Source organism: Capsicum annuum, chromosome 5, assembly GCF_002878395.1.
Source record: "Capsicum annuum cultivar UCD-10X-F1 chromosome 5, UCD10Xv1.1, whole genome shotgun sequence".
In the NCBI taxonomy this organism is placed as follows: Eukaryota; Viridiplantae; Streptophyta; class Magnoliopsida; order Solanales; family Solanaceae; genus Capsicum; species Capsicum annuum.
The window spans coordinates 13,226,718-13,247,284 of NC_061115.1; the positions used below are offsets into that span (position 1 = coordinate 13,226,718).

General features: G+C 35.3%; 1 protein-coding gene across 7 annotated transcripts; it reads left to right on the plus strand.

The window, feature by feature from the left end:
* Positions 1-1,544: 1,544 nt before the first annotated feature.
* On the plus strand, positions 1,545-3,861 carry LOC107870341 (beta-glucosidase BoGH3B). 7 transcript variants are annotated; one of them, XR_001674106.2, is made up of 4 exons: positions 1,614-2,297; positions 2,415-2,476; positions 3,044-3,146; positions 3,531-3,861. XR_001674106.2 is itself a non-coding variant. In XM_016716834.2 (3 exons), the coding sequence occupies exons 1-3, from the start codon at positions 2,207-2,209 to the stop codon at positions 3,666-3,668; spliced, it is 291 nt and encodes a 96-aa protein (XP_016572320.1). In that variant the 5' UTR covers positions 1,633-2,206; the 3' UTR covers positions 3,669-3,861. The 7 variants fall into 7 exon arrangements, 3 of the variants coding, with proteins under 3 accessions (XP_016572317.1, XP_016572320.1, XP_016572319.1); XR_001674105.2 differs by having other exon boundaries at positions 1,614-2,476; XR_007055417.1 differs by lacking the exon at positions 2,415-2,476 and having other exon boundaries at positions 1,618-2,297.
* The last annotated feature ends 16,706 nt before the right edge of the window (positions 3,862-20,567 follow it).

Below are 20,567 nucleotides of genomic sequence, written 5' to 3' on the forward strand. Positions count from 1 at the left end.
AGATAGATAGATAGATATAAAATATACATTAATTTATTTTGTACTCCCACACAAATATATACTTCCATGTTATCTAACTTATCAAAAATATATTGGATTTACTTTTATTTTTATATATGTCAACTGGGCTTAGACTATATTATACAAATTTCATGTCATCTTCATTTTATTCTTTCTTCTTAGATATTTTATTTCATTAAAAAGAAAAGAACAATAAAATTTTAGAATTAATCAATTCATTGAATTAAGTATATAATGAAATGATAAAGATTATACATACATAATACTTGTAAGTTGTAACTTGCATGCATGGCTTATATATTGTTTTTATTCAATTTCTAATTAGGATTGGACCACTTAAAATTAATTATATAAGGATATAAAACTATGACGTTTCACCAATTTTTATGTAACTATATCATTAAATCAAATTGTAATTTAAGAAAAACATAATTGTAATTTAGACAAATATTCTACCTCCAATGATTAATGTTGATTATCAAATAATTATCTTAATATATGATTGTGTCAAAACATTAAACGACATATTAAAAAAGATGAAAGGGAGCAGTATAATGAGTGTTTGAGAGAACAATGTCCCACGTGAAAAGTAAAAAAGAAATGAAATTATTTATAAAATGTCGGATATTTAAGGTCTCTTGAAAAAAAAATGTCAATTTGGTTGAAAGCGAATGATATCATACAATATTAAAAGTATTTTATTGTAATTAATTAGTACAATAATTGATATCAACGCCACTCTACTGAAATTTTTGCAGGATGGGTATGAGGATGATAGAGTGACGGCATAAGACGTATTGTCTTACTGTCTTTGCTTGTCTATGGATCAATTTACTATATTTGACCACAATTTTAAGCCGCATACGACAAAAAAAAAAGTCGATGAGCTTGGTAACTATAAATACTTGGATGATATGAGGCGATACACAAATAATCTCAAAATTAACTCATTAACAGTAATTAATCAAGTAAAACTTAGTTCAAAGGGAGATGATCATATTATTGATCCATATTGTGAATAGAGTCACACGTGAAAATTAGAAAAGGAAAAAAAAAAACTATTGATATGGGGCAATATACAAATAATCTCAAATTTTAAAAGTATAGATCAAACTAATTTTGAATAAATTAAAAAGTTGGGTGGATTCTTTTTAATGCATAAAAAAATATTCTTTTAAAAAAATTAAAAAATAACATGGACCTCTAATATGCCGCCACGTGGCAAAGCGGTTTTCTAAAAACCAATTTTTAAAAGTAATGGCATTGATGAGCCAGTTTTGTAACGGTGATGGCATGAATGAACCCAACTTTTAACGGAAGTAATGGTATCGATGAACCAGTTTTATAACGACGATGACATGAATGAGCCCAACTTTTAACGGATAGTATAATTGAGTCATTTGTAATAGTTACCTAACTCACACCCCAAAAGCTAGCTCTTGAGGAAGTGGTAGGCCCAAGATTCATTTCTTTATCATGATATTAAAGTCAGACTCATCCAATTCATTGTTTTCGATGTTAGGCCCCTCGTCTTATATTATCCACGTTTTAAATGTCCGGTTCTAAATGTGCAGGATGTTAGAGTACCACATCAATGAGTTAAAGAGTGTTTGATCTCTTTATATGATTTTGAGTAATTCTCTCCTCATAAGTTAGCTTTTGAGGTTGAGTTAGGTACAAGACATTTCTTTATCATGAATGACATATTTAAGATTTTTCCTGTAATCAATATCCACAAAAACAAACAACTCAACAAAAACTAACAATCAAAATTTTTTTTTTAACATAAAAATTCAATCTTTAATTAACTAAACTTCAAAGAAAGTATTTTTTTTTCTTAAGTGCGAGAGAAGAAAGGAGAAAAATAGCAGCGGATCAATCTGTATTTGGGCCAGCTTTGGCCGGTGGCATCGCTGGTGGCAGAGACGATAGTGGAGGCGGCGGGAAACGATAGTTGCGGCTGGGATTGGAGAAGTAGAGTAATTTTAGGGTTGATAGGGTAAAATAAAGAGAAAATATGAGGAATTAATAAGGACCGTGTGATCAGAAGTTGTGGATGGCTGAGATTAAAATTAGAATTTAGGCCAGATTGAGGAATACAATTTCTTCATTTCAGCTCATTTTGTGTAGTATGTGTTAAGCTCTCCTGATAGGTGCTGCACGTGTCACTGGAACACAGCTTCAGATGAGTGACAAAGTGTGCATTTTACTTTTGAAGTATTTCGTTTTGAGATTTCTTCAGCGGATGTGCAAACCAGTTTTAATATTCATCCCAGGTGAGTTTCAATTTGTTACTATTGACATGTTCCTTTGCAAGGCTATTACTTGCAAGTGGGTTGTTCATATGATCATTATGCATGTTAAGTGTTTGATGAAAATCCTCTCTCATAAAGTGTCGGCTGGAGAACTTTATTTTGCTTCCGTGTTTCCCAGATCGTTATCGTTTTCATCTCAGGTGAGCTTTGAATCTGTTAGTACTACTTTGCAAGTTCTTATTTTTGAGTTGAAATCTTCAATTATCCTTTTTTACTCTTCTGAAATTTATATATAGCGATAAGAAATTTTAGTAACGAAGGATTGTAGTTATGCTCTATTTATGTGATAGTATTGAGTTTACTAAATTGATAAATATAAATTTAACTGTTCCATGAATCCTTTCTACTAATATAAATCTATTTTGCTTTTTATTCATTTTCTTTGTGTTAGGAAAGTTTTGGTTCCCCTCCCAATTTGTTTCTTCCCGGAAGAGCTTTACTTTTTTAGTTGAGAACAAGCATCGCTATTTTGTAATCACGGACATACACCTAACGCATGCCTTCTCAATGCTATTTTTGGCAAATGGCTTGTGAGTGTGATCATTATGCATGTTACATGTTCGACCAAATTCCTCTACCACATAATAGAGGCCGCCTTTCATCTGATTATTTTGTGTGTGTCAAAAGATCATGGTCCCTATGAACTATACTGAATTCATTGATACATTAACCTCTTTGGTGAAAAATAATTTTATCCCCATGACCAGAATTGATGATGTTGTGAGAAGGATCTTAAGAGTCAAATTCACCTTGGGCCTTTTTGAGAATCCTTTGGCTGATTATAGATTAGTTAAACACATCGGAAGCCAGGTCAGTCTGACGCACAAAGTATCTCGCATTTTTCATAAATGCACAAAGTATCATGTTGTTTAGGAAAAATGCTCGATTCACTCAATTTTGAAACAAAACAAGTAAAAGGCAGTCTGATTGACCAAGTATCTCGTGTTTTCTATAAATGCATAAAGTATCATGTTGTTTTGGAGAAATGCTCCATTCACTCATTTTTTAAACAAAACATAAAAAAAAGCAGTACCAAATATCTCATGTTTTCCAAGGTAAAAGGTTGTGTTCACTCAAAATAAGTATGTCATGTTTTTCAGGAAAAAGGCAGTGTTCCCTCAAAATTATCTTATAGATGTTTTAATACTATTTTTGTTTCATTTTATGTGACACTATTATTATTTGTTGAAACAGACACAGAGAGATTTGGCTAGAGAAGCAGTTAGAAAATCACTTGTGGTACTGAAGAATGGTGCAAATGTTGATAAGCCTATGCTACCGTTGCCTAAAAACGGCATCAAGAATATTAGTTGCTGGAAGTCATGCAAATAATTTGGGCTATCAATGTGGTGGTTGGACAATTACTTGGCAAGGAGTTGATGGAAATACTTAAATTACAATTGACATATTCCTTCTACTAGGCTTCCTTCAACAGATTTTACATGAGGATGAATTTACTGTTTCCTTCTTTATTCTCTACTTCGGATTAACTTCATTCTTTAGTTCATGGTTCTTGTTTCTGATTTTACAATGGCTTATGCATAGGATAGCAATACCACACACAAGGAAATAAAAAGACATGGAATTTGAGTAATATATCAAAAGGGTGTTTACTGGAAACAAAACAATGAAAAAGGGTGATTCTAATTTGCTTAAGGGATGGTATTTATGAGGTTGAAAAAGAAGTCAACTTTACGTATGTCTGTGTCTACTTTCTTTGTGTTGTATGGGTGTGTTTCGCTCTTGTTTTTATCTGTATAATATGGTGGATATATCCGTATAATATAGTGGATAGCGGTGTTATATGCTGTGATTTCTTTGCTGTTTAGCTTAGGAAAATCCAGCCATCTCTTTTTCACTGCGGTCAGAACTTGGCGTGCAACATACAAATTTCTTTATAAACAGGGGTGAGTTTAACTTAACTGATCAAGTTGATTAAAGTTGAATTTGTATCTACAACAACATACCCAGTGTAAGATCACAAAGTAGACTTTCGGAAGGGTGGATGTAGGCAGACCTTACCCCTTGCCTAGAGATACAGAAGTTGTTTCCACCAACGTTCGCTGAGTAGTTGAACTTATATCTATGTGGACAAAAACCTGTTTTTCCCTACGTAGACTAAAATGAACTTAAAATTGGTCTTACAGTACATGCGTCTTCCACAACTGATCTTCTCTAATTTCCACCGGATGTTCTACGAGCCTAATTTTGCTGCAAACTAGCGATCTTTACTACTAATGTCAACGATGAGAACAATACAAAATCAAATAGTAATTGCTCTAATGCTTTGATGCTCCCTCCGTTCGTTTTTACTTGTGACAAATGTCTTAATTGTATTTTTATTTTTATTTACAGTTTCTTTTTTTCTCTTTTACCCTTAGTATTGATTATTTTTTCTATAAATTAATTTTAAGGTTCACATGCAGAGTCTGATGATGAGTACATATAGATGAAGGGCAAAGTAGTTTGGGGTTAGTAGAAGCTCTCTTATGTAATCTAAAACTTAGATTAGGATTGTGACATGAAATGTTAGGGGTCTCAATAAGATGTACAAACACAGGGAACTCAGAGGATTTGTTTCCAATAATAAGGTAGGATTGATGGCTATACTAGAGGATAAAGTTAAGCATCAGAGCACAGGCAAAACTGTGAAGAAAATGACCAACAACTAGGACTGGAGTACAAATTAGGTGGTAGGGGAAAGAGGAAGGATTTGGGTCATGTGGAGCCCAAATATCCGCGAACGGTACTTTCTGCTTGGGCACTACATCTCTCGTACTCTTCAACTGCTGTATCTCTCTTCTTGTCTGCTCGAGCTCTTCTCTAAGAGATTGAAGGCAATAAGCCATAAAATCTCCTCCTTCTTTGGCTTTCTGGAGGCTTTCCTTTGTCTCTTCAAGCTCAACTCTTGCTGCTCCAAATTTGTCATGATTTTGTCCATCATTTACGACACACTTCAATTTCATGAGGGACCTATTACCCCTTAACTAAATTTTAGCGTATTTTAATCAACCTTTTTAGCTGACATGACATTTTTAACATGGGTCCTAACCCCATAACTATTAGTACATGTGCAACTAAGCTGACATCAATCAAATCACTTCAACTTACAACACGGCATAAAGTTTAGGGCATAAATTTTGAGATTTTAAGTGTTAGGTCAAGTGTTATAGTTTACGACCATGAAATGAAGATATAGTTCGTTCATCAAATTAGAGAACACATTGAAAAAGCAATAACACACTTGGTGAGAAATGACAATGGCAGTCAAAAAAATGATCCTATCAAATAGATATTCATTCACCGCCTGACTTGAAAATAAGCGCAGGAAAACCACACAGAAGGTCAAAAGATTTTGGGAAGGATCCTGCGGTTGAGGAGAACAACAACATGTCCAATTTATTCCCACAAAATGGGGAGGGTAAGGTGCACACAGTCCATGCACAACCTCAGATAAAGTAGAGGAGTTGTTTCCGATAGACCTGCTGTGGAGGGTACTTGGCTGAAGTCTAACCTTCTGATTAATATCCCTAGCAAGTTCAAGCGCCTTGAGATGAGCCTCACCAGCAGGAACGCAGTAATTGACAAGCCCTGCATGATCAAATGGAATTGTTGAAGGGGCACCGCAAGAGAGAGAGGAGGAGAAGGCACGCGCAAGCTAAGCAATCCTATTTACTATCGTCCAAATATTTTCTTTAATGGGTTTTTGTGTTTTCCGTTTCACTTTCCTAAAGAGTTTTCAGTTTCTCAAACATAGAATCCAATAAATAACTAATCAATTAAATTTTAAAATTTGAAAAGTAAAGGAAAAATTCGAGACGAAGAGGAAAAAAGAAGTAAAAACACTACAAAACGTACAGTATATTTATTGTTCTTTTTTATATGCTATGCTTAGATATTGTAATACCCCGTATTTCCTTAGCTTAAGATTAACTCTCAATTCATGAGTTATCCAACATAAAAATTTTGAAATGCTCATTATTTTTCAGTTTAGAACCTGCCATTGCGTAGGAAATTCAATTAGCTTTCCAACGATATAAAATTTACCCAAATTCGATAACCGGGTAAAAAGTTATGGCGATTTTAAGTTTCAGTGTTAAACACCGTCATTTTGATCACTAGCGCATCGCGGAGCCAGTCTAAATTAAAATTTTCAATTTTCAGTGTGACTCCGCGATCTCACCGCGTCGCAGAGGGCTCCCAATTCCCAATTGTCCAATTTCAATAACGCACCGCGATATTGGCGCGTCGTGCCAAGGACCCAGTTCACATTTGTCAATTTTCTGTAAAGCAACGCAATTGTATCCCGTCGCACCAGGCTTCCAGGTCTCATCAAAGGTGGCAACACGATACCACCGCATCGCGCCACCATGCATTTTCCCAGTTGGCAATTTCCAGAGATACGGCGCGATAGTGCCGCGTCGCGCCAAGGGTGAAAATCGGGACATTTCAGTTAATTCCGAGATTTAATTTTCAAGGGCTTTTAGGTCTTTTTCCCTCATTCCAGTCAGCCTAAACATGGGATTAAAGGCCTAAATAGCCTATTATCCTATTATTTGCTCACTTATCTCAAGAAATAAAAGCTTTCTCTCTAAAACACAAAACCCTAGCTTCAAGAATCAAGGTCAAAACTCAAGAATTTCTTCAAGCACCTTCAAGAACTAATAACCCAAGGTATTTTAGGTGTTGATCTATGGGTTCCTTTCACTCATAGAGTCCACGAATCCGTTTTCAAAATACAAGATTGTTGAATTATGAACTTCCATGCTTGAATTGAATTGAATTCATGTTCATGTCATTATTGGATTTTAGTCCATGATCAAATTACATGCTTTTATGAAATAAATCATTGTATGTGTTGAATTACGTAATCTTCATGATAAACCCTTCAATTTTCAAGTTGATTGATGTAGCCATGATAACCATATGTTTTGATTATTGTATAACCTAAGCATGCTCCCCATGTGTTTGATAAAATACCTATGTGAATGATATAGTGCCATTATAACATGATAGCATGTATTCCCCATTCATCTGTAAGTAGATACATTACAAGTGTTTGATTAAATGCCTCTTTGAGTGAACTAGGGACAAGTATACATTGTTATAGTTTTCAAGAGTATATTATGCTTATTTTTCATGCTATCGAGTCCTGAGGATATTTAATACCTGACAATTTAGCTGTGTGCCTAGAGCCAGTGTCATTTACAGAATTTCAGTCATGTCACGATCAGTAGTACTCTCAGTCAGTTACGGAACTTAGTAGAACTCAGTCAGTTACAAAACTCAGTAAAACTTAGTTAGTTATAGAACTCAGGAAAATTCAGTATCAGTCCAGTCCAATTAAATATACTCAGTTCAGTATCTTTCGGTTGGGAGTAGGATTCAGCACCGAGTGAACCTAAGGATGGGGGCTCACCTGCCAGTAGAGGGTGTGATCTCTAGAAGCAATTCTTGTGTTCCAGAATTACGTAGCTATCGTAGGTTGAGACATCAAACCTGCCAGTTGAGGGTTGATGAGGTGTTTTAACATGTCAGATGAGGGTTCTACCGTTCTCATTAGAGTACCTACCAGATGAGGGTAACTCTTTAGTGTCTTTACCCATAGCGCGGTACTGACACCCTTCCAACTGGGGTCACAGGTTGGACTCTAACTCAGTTATCTTATCTTTTGTGGGTCATGTCGGTTAGATGATTACCTCTCACAATCTCAGTCTCAGTCTTTAGAATAGAACTCAGTTCAGTTCTACAGAATCAGGACTGCCAGATATAGTCAATCAGCATCAGTAACTCAGTTATCAGTAACTTCAGATATCAATTACTCAGTATCAGAACTCAGGAATTAGCTTCAGACAAGCTTAGTCATAGTATTTATTTATATGTATATTAGTGCATACTCAGTTTTTACAGTGGTATCAGTTATCCATGTACTCTCATATTCAGTTACTATATATCATACAGTCAGTTATTGTTTATGCATATGAACTCTTGCATTCAGCCTTACCTCATCTAGCATACCAGTACATTCCACGTTCTGACACATACTCTTTCTTTGCGCTATGATGTCTCATATCATAGGTTCGGACGCTCAGGTTCCCGACCGCGCATAGATAGACTCAAATTCAGCCAGCAGCAGTAGATTAGCAGTGATTCCTCATCATTCAAGGATGTTCTCTTATTTTATTATTTCAGTAGACTCAGTATTTTAGTAGATGGAGTTAGTTGGGGGATTGTCCCATCAACTCCACTTTCAGATAGTTTCAGTTAGAGGCTTTTCAGACTAGTTTTCAGTCAATATTTAATTTTATAGATTGTTATTTCAGTTGATATACTTTATCAGTATTTTAGATATTTTGAACTTTATGGCATTTCAGCCTATTTTTCACATTTATTACAGTATTATGTTTCAGTGCTCACAGCAGATATCAATCATGGGTTAGCTTGTGATCCTTCGGGGTCGTAAGCATCGTGTAGCATCCGAGGTATAGACTCAGGGCGTTACAAACTTGGTATCGGAGCCTAAGGTTCAACAGTGTCCTACGAAGTCTAAAAGTCGCATCTAGTAGAGTCTTGTGCATGGGTATGTAGCACGCCACACTTATGGACAGGAGGTATGAGATATTTTAGGAAAAATTTCCCTTCTTTCAGTATTCATGTCATATGAGTGAGCATAAGCTCAAGTTAAACTCTTAGTCTAATCCGTTTCCTCCTTTTCATTTACAGAACATGCCTACCAAAAGGACTAACAAAAGGAGAATCGGAAATTAGTCAGCACCTCAGCCCATTCAGGCCGATCCCCTGGACGAGCATATCTCCTATGTAGAATTCAGAGTTATATTCACTACTTTAGCCAATTTAGTGGTAGCTCGGAATGAACGGGCAACTATTATTCCAGCCAATACAGTGGTCAATATTGCTACAGCCAGGATTTGGGACTTTACCTGAATGAATCCTCCCATATTCTCAAGATATAAGCCAGAAGAGAATCCACAGGATTTCCTTGATCAGGTTCAGAAAGTCATGGATATCATGGGAGTGACTTCCAGTGAGAGTGCTGAGTTAGCCGCCTATCAGCTACAAGATGTAGCTCATACATGGTTTAAGCAGTGGAAGGTAGACAGGGGCACAGATGTAGAACCCATAGAGTGGGAAGAGTTTGCTACTGCTTTCCTAAAGAGATTATTTCCCTTAGAGCTAAGACAAGCCAAGGTGTTAGAGTTCATCAATCTCAGGCAGGGCGGTATGAGTGTGAAAGAGTATTCCCTTTAAGTTTACTCAGTCAGCCAGGTATGTTCCCTATGTAGTAGCAGACAGTAGGTCCAAAATCAGCAAGTTCTTATCTAGGGTGTCAGATAGTATAGTTAAGGAGTGCAGAACAACGATGTTGATTAAGGAGATGGACATATACAGGCTCACGATCCATGCTCAGCAGATAGAAGAGGCTAAGATCAGAGAGAGAGAGAGAGAGAGGTAAAATAAAAGAGCTAGAACAGGTAGCTTCAATTTTAATTAGCCTAAGTCAAAGGGAGGTAACCGTTCCCAGTTTTGCCCAAAATCTTCAGTTCCAGCTTCGTCCTCAGCCAGTGATCTAGTACCTAAGTTTAGAAATGGTAACAGCGATAGGGCGCTAGGCTCTAAATCCCAGGGTAGTGTCAGCAGTGCTCGAACAAATCCTCTTTGTCAAATATATGGCAGAAACCACAAGGGTGTCTGCTGAGCTGGCAGTGATGTTTGTTTCAGGTATGGCAGTCCAGGCCTCTCAGTCAGGTTCTCAAGGTCAGTTTACTCATTCTTCAGCTCAGTCAGGTCACCCAAATCAGCAGGGTGCCACTTCCAGTGCCACCAGTGGGCAACGCCTAAACAAACTTTATGCACTTTAGTTCAGACAAATCAGAAAAATTATCCTGATATGGTCACTGGTACGTTATAGATCTTCTATTTACATGTTTATGCCTTGTTAGATCTAGGAGCCTCTTTATCTTTCATAACTCCTTATATAGTCGTTAACTTTGGAGTAAGTCCATAAATCCTAGAAGAGCCTTTCTCAGTTTCTACCCCAGTAGGAAAATCTATCATAGCCCGACGGGTATACAGTAACTGTCCTATTATGATATCTCAGAAAGTTACTTCAGTAAACCTTGTAGAGCTAGAAATGACAGATTTTGATGTCATTCTCGGCATAGATTGGCTTCATTCATGCTATGCCTCAGTTGATTGTAGAAATAGAATTGTTCATTTTCAGTTTCTAAATGAACTAGTCCTTAAATGGAGGGGTAGTACCACAACGCTTAAGGGTCAGTTGATTTCATACCTTAGAGTGAGAAAGATGATATCCAAGGGATGTATCTACGATCTTGTGCGAGTCAAAGACTCTAACTCAGAAACTTCCAGTCTTGAGTCAGTTCCAGTAGTAAATGAATTCTTAGATGTGTTTTCCAAAAATCTTCCTAGAGTTCCTTCCGTTAGGGAAATAGACTTCGAAATAAACCTTCTTCCAGATACTCATCCCATATCTATTCTGCCATACAGAATGGCACCAGTAGAACTTAGAGAGTTAAAAGAGCAGTTGAAGGATCTCCTAGATAAGGGATTCATCAAACCCAACATTTCCTCGTGGGGCACACCATTTTTATTCATGCATAAGAAAGATGATTCTCTCAGAATATGTATTGACTACCATTAGTTGAACAAAGTCACGGTAAAGAATAAATATCTACTTCCCACAATCAATGACTTGTTTGACCAACTTCAGGGTGCCAGTTACTTTTCTAAGATAGAGCTCAGATCAAGCTATCATCAACTCATATCAGAGAATATGACATTCTGAAAACAGCTTTTAGAACTCGGTATGGTCACTTTGAGTTTCTAGCCATGTCCTTTGGCTTTACAAATGGCCCAGCAGCTTTTATGGACTTAATGAATCGTGTGTTCAAATAGTACTTAGACATGTTCGTAATAGTCTTCATCAATGAAATTCTTGTTTATTCTCGTAGCGAGAATGATCACGCAGAATTCCTCAGAATCATACTTTAGACTCTCAGAACTCATCAGTTGTTTGCTAAATTCAGTAAGTGCGAATTTTAGCTAAGGTCAATAGCATTCCTTGGTTATATTGTTTTTGGTGATGGCATTAGAGTTGATCCTCAAAAGACCGAGGCGCTAAGAAACTGGCCTAGACCTATCTCTCCATCAAATATCTGGAGTTTCTTGGGTTTATCTGGCTATTACCATCGATTTGTTGAAGGGTTTTCGTCTATTACATCCCCCATGTCCAGATTGACTCAGAAGAAAGTTCAGTTTCAGTGGTCAGATTCTTTGCAAGAAGAATTTTCAGGAGTTGAAGACTCGACTCACCTTAGCCCCAGTTTTGACTCTACCAGATGGTCCGGATGGGTTTGTTGTGTACCGTGATGCATCTAAAGTAGGTTTGGGTTGTGTCTTCATGTAGAGAGGTAAGGTCATAGCCTACGCCTCCAGATAGCTTAAACTCCATGAGAAGAATTATCCGACTCATGATCTCAAGTTAGCAGTTGTAGTGTTTGCCTTAAAGATTTGGAGGCACTATTTGTATGGGGTGCATGTAGATGTGTTCACAAATCACAAGAGCTTGCAGTGTGTCTTTTCTCAGAAAGATTTGAATTTGCGTCAGAGAAGGTGGTTAAAATTATTAAAAGATTATGATATTAGTGTTCTTTATCATCCGGGCAAAGCCAGTGTAGTGGCTGATGCTCTCAGTAGACTGTCTATGGTAGTATTTCTCATGTTGAGGACAGTAAGAAGAAGTTAGTTCAGGAAGTTCATCAGCTTGACCGACTAGATGTCCGCTTAGTGAATTCAGTAGGTAGTGTATGGGTTCAGAACAGTTTCAAATCCTCTCTAGTTTCGAGGTGAAGGAAAAGCAGGATAGAGATCCCAGTCTTGTTAAGCTGAAAGAGTCAGTCAGAGATTATAAAGTAGAGGTTTTCTCCCAAGAAAGAGATAGTGTGTTACGTTGCCAGGGTTGTTTATGTGTGACAGGTGTAGATGGCTTGAGGACACGAATTCTTGCAGAAGCATATGGTGTACTTTACTCGATTCATCCAGGGGCCACTAAGATGTACCACAATTTTTGGGAGATTTATTGGTGGAGTAGGATGAAGAGAGATATTGCAGAATTTGTAGTTAAATGCTCTACATGTCAACAAGTTAAGATTGAGCACCAGATGCCTCGTGGGTCCATGCAGGAGTTCAGTATTCCCACATAGAAATGGGAAGAAGTGAACATGGACTTTGTGACGGGTTTGCCTCGTACTCATCGTCATCGTGATTCTATTTGGGTTATCATAGATAGGATGACCAAATCAACTTATTTCTTGCCAGTTCATACTTCCTATTCAGCCGAGGACTACGCCAAACTCTATATTAGAGAGTTGGTTAGGTTATACAGAGTTCCAGTATCCATTATCTCAGATAGAGGTACTCAGTTTACCTCTCATTTATGGAAAGCATTCCAAAAGGGTCTTGACACCTAAGTTCACCTCAGTACAGCCTTCCACCCTCTGACAGATGGTCAAGTAGAATTGAACATTCAAACTCTAAAAGGTATACTGAGAGCATGCGTTATCGATTTTATGGGTAGTTGGGATGACCACTTTCCTTTGATCGAGTTTGCATACAATAACAGCTATCATTCCAGTATTCAGATGGTTCTATTTGAAGCTTTCTATGGTAAGAGATGCAAATCTCCGATTGGTTAGTTTGAGGTAGGTAAGGCCATAGTAGTAGGGCCCAACCTAGTGTTCGATGTCTTAGAGAAGGTTCAGTTAATTAGAGAAAGACTTAGGGCTTCCCAGAACCGATAGAAATCATACGCAGATGTGCGGATAAAGAATCTCGAGTTTGAGATCGATGATTTTATGTTCTTAAAAATCCCTCCCATAAAGAGGGTAAAGAGGTTCAGTAAGAAGGGAAAGCTCAGTCCTCGATATGTCGATCCTTATAGAATCCTCAGTCATTTTGGAAAGGTAGCTTATGAGCTTGAGTTGCCTTCAGATCTAGCCTCAGTGCATCCAGTATTCCATGTCTCCTTGTTAAAAAATGCGTTGGTGACCCAGAAGTCATAGTCCCCTTAGAGGATGTAAATATTCAGAATAATCTCTCTTTCAAAGAGGTTCCAGTCTAGATCCTCGATCATCAGATTCGCAAATTGAGAAATAAAAAAGTTCCCTTGGTCAAAGTTCTTTGGCAAAATTAGTCCGTTGAGGAAGCTACTAGGGAAGCAGAAGCAGATATGCAGACCAAGTATGCTCACCTCTTCTCCACAACCTCAGATCCAGCTTAAGGCAACAGTCTTCCTTAGCTTCACTCAGTTCCATGTTCAGTTATAATTATAACTTGGTATCCATTACCATTGCATATTCAGTCATGCATTTATGAATCAGTTCAGTCATGTACTCATGCATCAGATATGCATGTTCAATATGAAAATTCAGTTTATCAGTACTTCAGTCATGTATTCCATGCATCAGATATGCATGTTCAGTGTGAGAGCTTAGTTTGTTAGTAGTTAAGTCATGTAGTCATGCATTAGATATGCAAGTTTAGTATGTAAACTCAGTCTATCAGTTTCTCAACTTAATTAGTCTCATTCGAGTACGAATGTTCCCAAAGGAAAGATATTGTAATACCCCATATTTTCTTAGCTTAAGATTAACTCTCAGTTCATGAGTTATCCAACATAAAAATTTTGAAATACTCATTATTTTTCAATCTAGAGCCTGTCATTGCATAAGAAATTCAATTAGTTTTCCAACGATATAAAATTTGTCCAAATCCGATAACCAGGTAAGAAGTTATGGTGATTTTAAGTTACAATCGTTAAACACCGTTATTTTGATCACTAGCGCATCGTGGAGCCAGTCTAAATGATAATTGTTAATTTTTAGTATGACTCCGCAATCTCACCGCGTCGCGGAGGGCTTCCAATTCCCAATTGTTCAATTCTAGTAAGGGACCGCGATATTGGCGCGTCGCGCCAAGGACCCAGTTTACATTTGTCAATTTCCAGTAAAGCAACGCAATTGTACCGCGTCGCACCAGGCTTCCAAGTCTTATCAAAGGTGGCAACGCGATACCACCGCATTGCGCCACCATGTATTTTCCCAGTTGGCAATTTCTAGAGACACGGTGCGAGAGCGCCGCATCGCGCCAAGCGTGAAAATTCGGATATTTCAGTTAATTTTGAGATTTAATTTCCAAGGTACTTTATGTCTTTTTCCCTTATTCCAGTCAGCCTAAACACGGGATTAAAGCCCTAAATAGCCTATTATCTCATTATTTGCTCACTTATCTCAAGAAATAAAAGCTTTCTTTCTAAAATACAAAACCCTAGCTTCAAGAATCAAGGTCCAAATTCAAGAATTTCTTTAAGCACCTTCAAGAACTAATAACCCAAGGTATGTTAGGCGTTCATCTATGGGTTTATTTCACCCATAGAGTCCACGAATCCATTTTCAAAATACAAGATTGTTGAATTATGAACTTCCATGCTTGAATTGAATTGAATTCATGTTCATGTCATTATTGGATTTTAGTCCATGATCAAATTACATGCTTTTATGAAATAAATCATTGTATGTGTTAAATTACATGATCTTTATGATAAACCCTTCAATTTGCAAGTTGATTGATGTAGCCATGATAGCTATATGTTTTGATTATTGTATAACCTAATCATGCTGCCCATATGTTTGATAAAATGCCTATGTGAATGAAATAGTGTCATTATAACATGATAGCATGTATTCCCTATTTATGTGTAAGTAGATGCATTACAAGTGTTTGATTAAATGCCTCTATGAGTGAACTAGGGATAAATATACATTGTTATAATTTTCAGGAGTATATTATGCTTATTTTTCATGCTATCGAGTCCTGGAGATATTTAATACCTGACAATTTAGTTGTGTGCCTAGAGCCAGTGTCAGTTACAGAATCTCAGTCATGTCACAATCAGTAGTTCTCTCAGTCAGTTACAGAACTCAGTAGAACTCAGTCAGTTACAAAACTCAGTAGAACTCAGTCAGTTACAGAACTCAAGAAAACTCAGTAAACTCAGTATCAGTCCAGTCCATTTTAGTATACTCAGTTTAGTGTCTTTCAGTTGGGAGTAGGATTCAGCAGTGAGTGAACCCAAGGATGGGGGCTCACCTGCTAGTAGGGGGTGTGATCTCTAGAAGCAATCCTTGCGTTTCAGAACTACATAGCCAGCATAGGTTGAGACATCAAATCTGTCAGTTGAGGGTTGATAAGGTGTTTTAACCTGTCAGATGAGGGTTTTACTGTTCTCATTAGAGTACCTACTAGATAAGGGTAACTCTTCAGTGTCTTTATCCGTGTCACGGTACTGACACCCTTCCAACTAGGGTCACAGGTTGGACACCAACTCAGTTATCTTATCTTATCCGGGGTATGTCGATTAGATGATTACCTCCCACAATCTCAGTCTCAGTCTTCAGAATAGAACCCAGTTCCGTCTCAGTTTCAGTCTTCAGAATAGAACCCAGTTCAGTTCTACAGAATGAGGACTGTCAGATACAGTCAATTAGTATTAGTAACTCAGTTATCAGTAACTTCAGATATCAGTTACTCAGTATCAGAACTCAAGACTTAGCTTCAGACAAGCTTAGTCACAGTATTTATTTATATGTACATTAGTGCATACTCAGTTTTTACAGTAGTATCAATTATCCATGTATTCTCATGTTCAGTTACTCTATATCATACAGTCAGTTATTGTTCATGCATATAAACCCTTGCATTTAGCCTTACCTTATCTAGCATACCAGTGCATTCTACGTACTGACTCATACTCTTTCTTTGTTCTATGATGTCTCATATCATAGGTTCGAACGCTCAAGTTCCAAACCATGCATAGATAGACTCAGATTCAGCCAACAACGGTATTTTAGCAGTGATTCCTCGTCATTCGAGGATATTCTCTTATTTCATTATCTCAGTAGACTCAGTATTTTAGTAGATGGAGTTAGTTGGGGGATTGTCCCATCAACTCCACTTTCAGACAGTTTCAGTAAGAGGCTTTTCAAACTAGATTTCAGTCAGTATTCAGTTTTACAGATTGTTATTTCAGTTGATATACTTTATCAGTATTTCAGATGTTTTGAACCTTATGGCATTTCAGCCTATTTTTCGCATTTATTATAGTATCATGTTTCAGTGCTCACAGCAGATATCAGTCATGGGTTAGCTTGTGGTCCTTTGGGGTTGTATGCTCTATGTAGTGTCCGGGGTACAGACTTGGGGCGTTACAGATATACAACTTTACAAATACATAACTATGACACAAAGGAATCAACCGCGCGCTAGCTATACTCCTTATATATATATATAGTTGATATATAATTTGTATAAATGTATATATATTGAAATTATACAGTTTTATATTGTTATCATAACCTTTCATAAGAAACTACTGCTTACATTTGTTATTATTACCTTCCTGTTGGATTCACAATTTGAGAAAAGTACGGCATCATTCACTTCTCAAACCAACAAATTTAGTAGAATATCCAAGGATACCTGACATAGCAGGTGTAACAACACCATCATTAGCAGTCACTATAGAAGTGCCAGGAAGAACTGACATCAGAAGAAGCTTTTTCAATATCACTGAAGCCTCTAATTTTTCTTTTATTTTTAAAGAGCTCTTAAGTTCTGGAGATGGCACTTTCAATCTAAAGCTTGATTAAGCCGAAACTAATATATACTGCATGTTCTTGACCAAAATGTTCTTAGAACAATGAAAAGCTCAAGCACAAATCAAGCCGTGTACACGAATCCACCAAAATCTCTTGCATTGGCTTACGACTGCAACTTCTGACCAGGAAGCATAGCTTTGGTTCAAATTTTGATTTTGATTTCTTCGTTACCTTTTTCTCCAATTTGTTAAAGATGAGATTTTTGATAAATACCACTAAACATGTCGTTATATAGGTAAAGCATAGCTTTGGTTCAAATTTTGATTTTGATTTCTTCGTTACCTTTTTCTACAATTTGTTAAAGATGAGATTTTTGATAAATACCACTAAACATGTCGTTATATAGGTAAATTATATTTTTTTTTATTTAAACCATATCAATATTTTTTTTAGAAAAACTTAAAGTGGGCTGCCAGCCCTTTATTAAATCTAAAAATTACACAAATACACGACTTATGTTTCTAATATTACAAAAAATCTCAACTTCCTAAACATATTACAAAAATCCCAACATATACAAAGAATGTTATGTATATGTCGACTATGTTATGTATATTAATAGGGAGAGAGAGTAAAGTAATTTAAAAAATGGGAGAGAATGTAATTACTTCCAAAAGGGTTGGTATTTATGTTATTTATACTTATTAAATAGACTATATACAAGAGCCCGTGCAACGTGTGCTACTTTTTGGTATCAATTTATATGATACAGTTAAATTTTAGAAAATCAATCAATTTTTTATACAACTTTTAAATATTTTAAGTTTTTAAAGATCTACAAATGTTTTTTATATAATTTTTAGACAATACATGTTACTTTCATTGTTTGAATTTAGTATTACTAATGTAATTTACAGAGTCAACTATATAGAGGGTAGTGAAATGATGCACACAAAATCGACGATCTGTTGCGGGACGTTTCAATAGATTTCTACAATGCAACGTTTCGAACTTGACCACTATGCACCATCTTCTTAAATTGAGAACTAACATTTACTAAAAATACTAAATTTCAACAACAAAAGATAGGTTGTTATATGAAAGGAACTGAGGAACAGAAATATTATCCGATATCCCGATGCAAGAATATTGAAGATACTTTGTCATGGAAACTACACTTCATGATATATCAGGTTCTAAAGTAATACTCTGTTTTCGTCCCAATTTAAATGACATCTTTCAGATTTCAACCGTCAATCAAATTTTTCTTTGATCAGTAATTTTTTTACATGCCTTATAAATATATTGAATTGTCAATTATCGTGACTTACAATACTATATACATATTTTCAAAATATGTAAATTTTATATTAGAATATTCAAAGATTTCATGTTCTCTTTTTTTTTTTTTTGTCATCTTTCTATTCTTCTTCTTCTGATCTTATTTAATGATCCGCTTATCATTAATTCAAACTCTAATAAATCTTTATTTCATCTATTTCTAATTACTTTTTGATATTAATGAGGCGCTTATCGGATTTAGGAAAAAAATTCTTATATTACTGTATGATAATCTTTCTTAGCTGATTATTTCAAATGAGAATTGTTGAAATTTTCATATATTTTGTTTGGATCGAAGGTATATTGAGGAATATATTTAAATTATTTCTAACAATACATAAGTATATTTGGCCTCATAAAAAAGGGAGGGGGTGGGGGGTGGGGTGTTACACCACTTTATTATGTTTCAATTTCTTTTACAATAGGATTCAGATTCAGATAAAGAAACAAAGAGAGCGTTATGACAACCCTCTCTCGGACTAAGTCTAAGAATACATCATAAGATTATCGATGTTAGGTATACCCAACTAATATTCTCAACGCTAGTAAACACATCATGTTTTTTTTTAAAACAAAACTAGGGCGTTGTGCGACTCAGGAATCGATCCTTGGTCGTGTGAACGGACGTGCAGACTTCAACCAGCCCACCAAAGTGCACTATCAGTAAACACATCATGTTATATCTGCAGTTAAAATTTTTAATATAATCGAGTTTGTGTTTTGAGAATAATGAAATAATGTTTAGCAGTTGAAGATTTTACCTTCAAAGTGAAATCTTTTGGTATAAATTTAAATTCATTTGACGTTAAAAGTAACTATTGAAATATCGAGTGAAAAACAATTTAAAAAAAGCATATATTAGGCTTGGAGCCACTTATTGCCAACAAGTGGATTTCTTTTTGTTGAGGCAATTTGCTAAATCGGCACAGGATTTCAGATATTTAAAAATTTAAGCAGTGAATATAGTCAAAATGGGTTTAAGACATAAAAGTAATTTTAACTTTGGTCAAATCCAAACTCTAAAAAAAAAAAAAAAAAGGACAAGCTCAAAATAGTTCAAAAGTTTTCACAACTTGGCGGAATCGTTTCAAAAAAAAAGTCTTTAGAATTTTTAGGAAATTTAAAAAGTTATTTAAATAGATAATTTTGGAAAACCCCTTTTTATTTTGAAAATCAAACTTGGGTGAGGGTTTAAATTATTTTCAAAAGAAGGTTATAGATATTTTTGAAAACCCACAAAAGTATAGACCCGACAAAATTTATATAAACCAATTTTTTGGGGCTAACTTTAAAACTCTTTTTAAGATTATTTGTGAAATTGTTTATTTAACTGAGTAGAACATTTTCTATTTAGTTATTCATTTGAATATCCAAATTCAAATAACTCTAACTTCAACAGTTATCTTGCTCAAGCCTTTGTATTTAATAATTAACTCAATTTCTTAAATATGAATTTAAGCTACTTAATAATTATGACAAGATGTAAGGTATTTTCAAAATTTGTATTTTTAAAAACTACAGAGAAAATATAAGTCATGAGATAATTCAAAATATTTTTAAAATATAATTTAAAAAAATATGATTTAAAATAAATTTATTTGAATCTTAAAATTAAAAAAAATATTACATAAATTATAACGAAGAAAGTATAATTTTCATTAAGAGATTGGGGTGAACAACCTTCCGAATCCCTAAATTTGTCCCTGACACTGCTCATTTTTTTTTTGGTTAGACCTGACATTGCTCATTAACACAAGAGTAACAATGGCTCTATAATCTAGATCAGTATTTATTTATTTATTTATTTATTTTTCTCATTTTTAATATGAAAAACGATAATTGGGTTGGGTTGGTGGTGATATAGGAATACAATTTCTAACCCTTTTAAATAAAAAAAAATTACTTAATTTTTGCTTAGTCATATAGGAAGGTATTAATCTTCTTTCTATATTATTATCAAATTTTTATTTTAATATCTCAAGTTATAGTCAATTTTAGTTCTCTAGTAAAAGTCTTCTTATAACCACCAAAAAATTACTAATGTATGTATTATAAATATACAACTAATGTTAATTATTTCCTTATAGTTACGACAATAGACATGTTGTAAAAAAATATTTCAACTTATAAGTTTGTGGTTGAATGACAATAGAACTTTGTCTCATATTTTAGAACTTTAAATTAAATTATTTTG